Below are 8,008 nucleotides of genomic sequence, written 5' to 3'. Positions count from 1 at the left end.
TTTATTGAGAATATGGTAATGAAAATGTATGGTAGCTGTCGTCCTGATTTTAGGATCATGACCTGAACTGGATATTGCAGCAATGTTTGAAAAATGAAAATAGAAGGATGTAGGGGCAAGGGGATTAACGGAGGGATTAACTGAGGGCAGTAAGGTGCATTACTGGAAGTTTAGTGCATGAGGTGTGTCTCATACTGTGAGGGACATTTTGAAAAGATATCTTTAATTTATAAAACATTACACGAATACATCTCACTTATATTCACATCAAATTCACTGGCATGGTTTTGTTTACCGTTCAGAGTCTTTGGGAAATAGTCCTCAGGCCATAGTGACGTTGAAGAGGATTAAGGGGTTTAGTAAATTGTTGTATAACATATCTATTCTAGATTTAATTCAGGTACTTTTTACAAATAAATCCAAGGTACATTGCTCAATTTGCAACCAAAGAATGACAACAAATGAACAAAAAGGTTGGTTTTCATTGCCTTCCTAAACAACGGTTTCCTGGTCTTTTAAAAAACAATGAATTGAAGAGTTTTCTGATACGGTTATGGTCTGGTTAGGCAAAGAGACAAAAACACTCTTTGGTAAGGTTAGGAAACAATTGTGGTCCTCCTGGTTAAAAATATGTAATGATTCTGTGTTGGCTACTGTTATTACTTGCACGACCACAAGAGGTAGCACATGTCAGAAAAAGATTTACGGTATATACTCTCAAGTGTTCAAACCAATAAATCAATATTCAAGTCTCTTAAGAACATTGCTGATCCGGTAAAGTGGTACTCAATAACCAAAATAAGTGACGTGTCCGTGTTGTTAAGTATGGGTTTTTTGCTTTGTTCTTTGCAAAAAACATAGATACAGACTTTTTGTTCCTTACCACAAAAATATCCTCGGATGACTTCACATGTATCTACTCTAATTATATTCAGATTGTTCAAATATTGCATCTTATGTGTTTCTCAGCCGTTTTTGTATGCTGTTGTTTTTGCACTTTATGGTAATTTGATCATCATTTTGTTTTCCACCAGGACAGGGAAACACGATGTAAGTCCTCTATGCACTGCCCTGTGTATAGCTAGATGAACATAAAGTATATTTTATCTTTGTCCTTGTCACAATCCTTTATCACATAAGCTACGATGCAATCCAGTAAAAATAAATTTGAGCACTGCACTTACATTGTTTTGGAGTTTTTTGTTTCTTATAGGTTCTCTGTTCCAACAAAGCTTTTTAGACTATACAGTACATGGGAGATTATGTATTAGCTGCATATCCTACTCTGATTAAATAAAAATAGACAAAGGGTGCTTACACTTTTTTCTCTCCTTGGCGCTGCTTTATGCACACAGGAAGAGGAGATGGCAGACGATCAGGACAGGTCCTCTCCAGGTGCCAGATTTCTACAGAGAACACAAAAAGGTATTTCATTGCCTCTTGTATAATTAGCATTTGTACCAAACTATATGGATTCAACTCCTGTGGAAAGACTGCGTATGTTTCGATTGGAGGTACATATCCATCGCACAGGACGGAGAAAATGAATAACATGCTTAGCTGCTCATTTATCTAGCACACAGCTGGCCCTCAAACTATAATAAGTGACTCAGTGCCCCTGCTTACGCACTGCTTTGCTTTACTGACGCACTGTAGACCCAGTTGACATGTGAAAAAACACATTTCTTCAGTATTAGGGCAGTAATAAGTATTTTTCATATTAAAAAACTCCCAAGCCACTGAAGTGTATATGTTCTTCCCACCAGTAAATACATTTTACATCACAGGATGCCAAAGTAGCTGCAAAACAGCAGTATTTATTAGGGCTGCACGATATTGGAAAAAACTGACATTGTGATATTTTTCTTCCCCTGCGATATATTTTGCGATATGAAAAAATGCAGGAATTTAAGAAAATACGTTTTTTTTTCTCCCGCAAACCATCCTTTCTTGAACTTTAAGGCCATACAATTGGTATTTTTTTAATAATATTTAACCGGATGAAGGATTTTAGTCACGGACTTCTGGATCTTAAATTATCAGAGCAACAAGCTAGCTCGGTTTTCCTGCTGTGATCTGATCAAGAATGATTGTGATTGGTGGTTTGCTATGCATGCAGAGCCTGCATGTCACTCACTCATACCCCTGACATGAGAGCCGCGCGAGTTTTCCTTTTGTAGTAAGCAGCAAAATAATTGTAACATGACATGTTTGAGTTAATTTGCCTATAATATCGCACGTCCTAAAAAAGAAAAACAATTAAAAATGTTAAATGTAAAAATAGATCGCACGTCCTGGGATGTGAATATCGCTTAACGCGATTATCGTCACGACACGACATATCTTGCAGCCCTAGCATGTATGTGATGTAGCTGATGTTAATTCTCTCATATTGTTCTTTATATGTTTCTTTTATCAAAACAATGTAAACGCACTTAAACATTTACATATTTTTGATATAAATTCTGTAAATCCACATCATAAGTAATTTCTGTTTATTTGTATTGAGTTGTACAGATGTAGTCTTTTAAACTGTAAATTACATGTTTTGTTTGACTACAATTATGTTATGGTTATTTCTACTATATTGTAATGTCCTGTCCAGCATTTGTTAAAAAAAATACAACATTAGCTTTACTGTAGGTTCACTTTTTTATAACCCAATTAAACCAATTTGAGATTCATGTTTAATAGAATAAGGAAACTGGTGATTAACTGTGGCACATGTAAGACTCACTTTCAAGAGGGAAGGGATAAATATATGAAATCGTTCCACCAAAAAAAGGAGTTTGAGAAATTAATAATTTGAGTTTATTAATGTTAGCTTTAAGCTAGTTTTGTTTCAGCTAGTTTAGTTTAAACCAGTGGTTCTCAAAGTGGGGGGCGCGCCCCCCTTGGGTGGCGCAGAGGCATGCCAGGGGGGGCGCGAGAGACCAGGAGGAAAAATGGTTACAAAAAAAAGATTTAAACAAAAAAAATCATAATTTGAAAGATTATTGATTTGAAAATAATATGATGCAGTACAGTACTATTATGTCTGGGTCTCTGTGTTTCATTAAAGCTCGGCTCTGTGTGTGTGTGTGGAATGAGCCTTTTTGTGTGCGCGAGCGAGAGAGAGAGAGAGAGCGCACCGGTACCGGAGATCGTTGTTGTTAGCTTCTGGTGCTAGCGAGCTACGCTAACGGATATAAGGAGTTTTTTCAACAACAAAGTGGAGGAGAGTCCTCTCCTGTCAGACTGAGAGACTCAGTGAGCTAAAGGACTCTCTCAGTGTTATCTCAGTGGGTCTCAAACGTTTTGGTCACCATTAATGTCAACAATTAATTCCGAGGCACACGTTTATATGATCATTATAGTTATAAAAAAACAAGGGAATAAAGGAAAAAAAGGTATGAAATACTATATGACAGTAAAACAAGAATAAAGTTTAAAAGGGTGATTTGTAAAATATCCATAAATAAAAAGTAAATCTGTTTATAGTTCTGTTTCATATGGGTGTTGAGAGATGTATCCATAGATCTCTTCATGTTGCTCTCAAAGTGCACCAGATTGATGCTTTTTACTTCAATATTTAAAAATAAATCTTCCCGGGGGGAGCTCCCCCCGGTCCCCCCTATGTACTGTAAGGTCCACACAACCTATAAAAATAGCACTTTACCCCTGCTTACACCTACTGTATATGCCGTGAGCTGATTATCGAGCCTTCATTGTAACAGTCGCGGGTACACTGTGTATATGACTGGGGATTGTTGCAGTAGAAAATTCCACTCTAGCGACCGGTACATTAATGGGAAACCCTAAATGTTTGAGCACCCTCTATGAAACGTCAAGCTACCCCACAGCACCCCTAAAAGAAATCTCTGGCGCCGCCACTGAGCCTGACTATTTGTGTTGGGGGGGGCCCCGACTTCTTTTTTTCTCCAAAGGGGGGGCCTGACAGAAAAAGTTTGAGAACCACTGGTTTAAACTAACATTATTTGACTTTGAATTGTTTTCATGAAGGTCAAAAATAAACTTTTGAGCGCCAAGAAAACAGCATTTCTCTTAAGGAATCACAATAAAACTTCATATTTAAAAACGTACCTTGTGTATATAAAACATATATGCTCTGGACTTCTGTCGAGGCATGTTTTGCTTCATTATTAGCTCTTAACTCTCTTCCAGCCGTTGTGACAGAATAATTACTACATTTCCCAGAAGCCTCTGCAGCCGGTTTTAATCACGTGACATTGTATAAAAAGCGAACACGTGAGCTTCCTACCATCGTGTTACTTTCCTTTTGAAGGTGAAATCATCTGATAACTTGAGCCTCCAGCCTCCACACAAGTAAGTAACATAACGAAGATCTCTCAGCTGCTGTTTTAACTGATACACTACGCTTTATGTTATCTTAAATTCATTATTTATCCGCCATGACAACGCTTACATAAACGTGTGTGTTAGCAGCCGTTAGCAACTGAACGTTATGCAATGTCTCTTAAAGCCTTTTTATGCTGTCTGTGGCTAAAGCTAGCAACATTAATGTACAGCAAATCACATGATGTTTCTGTCCAGGTGTTTCCTCTACTTGAACGCATCATAGAGGTTTTTTATCATTTCAAAATGAACGTGTTTTGTGCTGCATTTGTGCTGATGCTGTCATCTTAGCTAACGTTACATCACTCCAACCCTTCAGTGTCACTAGGCTTTCAAACATTATCATTACCTATGTTTTGTTTTGAATCACTTTTGTTGTTGTTCTTCCAAATACTAGTTAAGCAGAGTGCATAATCTTGCTCTGTACTTTTCTTAGTGGATGGGTTTATAATTTCTTTGAATTGTTGGTTGTTAAATATTTTCTAGTTCCTGGTTCTAACTTTGCTTTACATAAATTGCAACACTTAAGTAATATACAGCAGCCCTGCCATGCTTTATACGGATATAGGAGCAACTTTATTATGTGTTCAACACATTTGATATAATATAGTTTGTCTAACCTTCTGCAATACAATTCACTCACTGAATTTAAATGTGGACAAATGCTCTCTTTTTGTACAGGAAGACCTTGCATACTTAATTGGGTTGTATGTAACATTACACTTGTCCAAGACCATTTTATTGTGGCAAAACATTTAGTTACAGCTGTTTTTCTATTAAATGTCAAACTTTAGATTTGGATCTAATGCCTTTAGCTCATTCTGCCCATCCTGAAGGTCAGCCTCTGTGAATTGATGAGGGCTTGTCTGTTTTTTTCTTTAGAAACTAGTTATAGCCCCAGGAACAAAATCAAAGTGAAAACACTGTTCTCTAATGTCAGTGCCTTTGTTTCAAGTCTGCTGCCCAAGGTATTAAAAGCATCTGATAACTATACATTTATAGTTTCAGCCTGAAGATGTCGACCGTATCTGCTGCCAGCCTGGAGGCTCCTGCTGTGACCGAGGCCCCTGAACAGAAGAAGCCTCTGAAGGCATGCTGTGCTTGTCCAGAAACTAAGCAAGTCAGAGATGCTTGGTAAGTAACTGTCCAAAGAATGAAACTGCTTCTCTCTCTCTGTAACAAAAAAATTCTTAATTTCAGTTTTTGATTTTCCTGCAGCATCATTGAGAAGGGAGCGGAAAGCTGCACTGAGCTGATCGATGCACACAAGGACTGCATGAGGGCTCTTGGATTCAAGATATAACTACTCCATTTTGTGTGTGTGTGGTAAGCATCAAACTGCATGTTGTCTATCAACTTATTTGCAAGTATAATTTCTTCCTGCTGGGTCATTTGTAACCCTGAGCTGTCACCGATTCATCTTTTGTGTTCAAGACAGACTAGAACACCAGTGCAGTCATTATAATCGAGTTCAATTTGAGAAAGGATTAGTGTTGTCAGGTGGCATACATGTGCTTTTATGTGGGACCATTCACCACAAATGTCCAGAGTCAATTGTGTTTTCTGTTCTTAAGACACAGCAGCATGGCTAAAAGTAGCATGGAAATATTTGCAGTAGTGCGAAACGCTGCATATAATGAACGGTTCACCCTCAATTAACTTTTTTGTTATGATACTAATGAGACTTCCTGCAGGCCATACTAGGCCTTCAAAACAACCTGACCTCATTTGTGTAAAACTGGCTGCTCAAAGTCTGAAAAAGAAATGCAAACTTAAAAGTGAATCATGGCTTTGATGCACACAGTGAACGCAACGTTTGGTAAATCTAAAAGATCCAATTACAAAAAAAATCTGCGTTTTGCTTTGTGTGACCTCTAAACTTTATATATTGCTTCCATTTCATTAGATGCTTAAAAAATATACCCAACAGAACTTGTACCGTCTGTTTTTTGTTGTTGTTGTGTTAGACTGTACTAATGGCACACTGCTGCCAAATGTAGCTTGATAACCTTAGGTCAACTTGAATAAAATCAGTCTTGTATAAGTGAGCATCTGCTATTTTATGAACCATGTAAATAACCAACTTAATTTAATTAACTCCAAATAGTAGCACTAATGAAGCCATTTGTAGTCACTAGGCTTTACAGTGTCAAGTTTCCTCTTTCTTTGTCTCCTGGCTAATGCTGATTTCTTCCATTTGTTTTGCACATACTGCAATGTCAAACTAGAAAATCATGTAATGAGTGTGCTGCGAGGTGTGTGAGAATGAAGTGGGGGGGGGGGGGGGGGAGGGAGGGAGCAGAGCAGAGCGGAGCAGAGCGAGCAGAGCAGAGCAACTGTCTTGTGTGCTTGCGTGACCACACATGAAACATGCCTGCGGCTCGCTTCACGTTTCAGCAGCTCAATTGGCATTCTGGCATCGCGTTTATGTTCACTCGCTCTTGTAAAATGGAGAACGTTGAAGCACTAGGCCGGAAGAAATACTACTTAGAAATGATGCTACACAGCTAAATCATTAAACATGTTTTTCCCTGAATGTACAACCAGGCCTGTGTTTGCTCTGATCTCAGGGTTTATCATAAGCCTTTTTATACATTTGCAAACACCACTGAAGGTTGTTTATGCTTTTAATCATAGCTCTTTTTTTTTTTTTTCTCCTGCAGTGTGTTGCTGTGCAAGACGACCCTGGGTGTTCCCCGCTTCTTTCCCACCCCCTCCTTATTTATACCTCGACTGGAGGGGGAAATGTGATGCTGCACTTCAGCTCTGGTGGCTCGATTGTCTTTCTGTGATCGTTTTTTAAACAGTTTTCTGAATTTGAAAAATGTCTGTCTAAAATTCTATTTGTTGAATAAAAGTCCTATGCAACAAGACGGGTTGTCATGTTTTAATGTCGATTTAATGCGCTTGCAAATGTATTCCTGGTTTCTGTATTGGCGTTCCTTTCTCTCAGTGAAAGCTTCCCCCCCCCCCCCCCCCCCCACAGTTGCTGTCCCCGGTATGCACTTAGACCTAAAATAACTTCTGCCCCTGCAAAGTCAATACTTGGCATATCTGCATTCTTCCCCTGTAGTGGGTCAGTGTTCGTGATAGTGGACATCTAGTTTGACACTTCCTAAAATCTAGCTGGAAATGCTAAGCTACAGCAACTCTGCAGTAGAGTTTACAGTAACTGTTGATCCTTAATGCCAGTCAATGTATTACAAGGGTAATTGTGTTTACCTGGAATTGTTAAGCTTTTTAGTAGGGTTAGGGTATTAAGTATTCTAGATCATTTAGTCTGATGGTCAAACTGTTTTGACAGTGAAACTTGACACATTTTCACCCTCTGTCTGAAATCAGAGCCCAGTCTGCTCTGGTTAGCTGGCCAGCTCTGTTCTGATTGGTCAAGAGATGTCCCGACCCTAAGCCTATCGAGTATGATGTGTTGGAGCGCTTGACAATAGAAGCACAAGTGTTACATAATGTTACGGAAGTAAACAAACAGTTTCAGGCAGGGGGCAGTGAGTGGGGAAAAAAAACTCCCTCTGGAGGGGATTTTAGCCTTTGCAGACCATTTACGTGCACACAAACTTATAGCACACTACAGGAAAGGGAATAACCCACAAATAATAATGGGGCCACTTTAAAAAGTTGTTTGCTGAATGCATTT

The 8,008-nt window shown here is 38.6% G+C and overlaps 1 protein-coding gene across 3 annotated transcripts; it reads left to right on the top strand.

The window, feature by feature from the left end:
• Nucleotides 1-4,166: 4,166 nt before the first annotated feature.
• cox17 (cytochrome c oxidase copper chaperone COX17) lies at nucleotides 4,167-7,229 on the top strand. Of its 3 annotated transcripts, none has more exons than XM_079665444.1 (4): nucleotides 4,167-4,326; nucleotides 5,359-5,490; nucleotides 5,575-5,682; nucleotides 7,024-7,229. In XM_079665444.1, exons 2-3 carry the CDS (start codon nucleotides 5,372-5,374, stop codon nucleotides 5,657-5,659), a joined length of 204 nt encoding a protein of 67 aa, XP_079521570.1. In that variant the 5' UTR covers nucleotides 4,167-4,326; nucleotides 5,359-5,371; the 3' UTR covers nucleotides 5,660-5,682; nucleotides 7,024-7,229. The 3 variants fall into 3 exon arrangements, with proteins under 3 accessions (XP_079521570.1, XP_079521571.1, XP_079521572.1); XM_079665445.1 differs by having other exon boundaries at nucleotides 7,020-7,229; XM_079665446.1 differs by having other exon boundaries at nucleotides 4,190-4,326; nucleotides 5,365-5,490; nucleotides 7,022-7,229.
• The last annotated feature ends 779 nt before the right edge of the window (nucleotides 7,230-8,008 follow it).

Source organism: Notothenia rossii (assembly GCF_949606895.1).
Source record: "Notothenia rossii genome assembly, chromosome: 2".
Taxonomy (NCBI): domain Eukaryota; kingdom Metazoa; phylum Chordata; class Actinopteri; order Perciformes; family Nototheniidae; genus Notothenia; species Notothenia rossii.
The sequence above is the reverse complement of the archived record's forward strand: the minus strand, read 5'-3'. Positions and strand labels throughout refer to the sequence as shown.

Excerpts from the sequence above, each read along its gene's own strand:
- cox17 (XM_079665444.1), top strand. The coding sequence starts at position 5,372 with ATGTCGACCGTATCTGCTGCCAGCCTGGAGGCTCCTGCTGTGACCGAG. Across the intron at positions 5,491-5,574 it reads AAGCAAGTCAGAGATGCTTG|CATCATTGAGAAGGGAGCGG; the intron begins GTAAGTAACTGT and ends ATTTTCCTGCAG.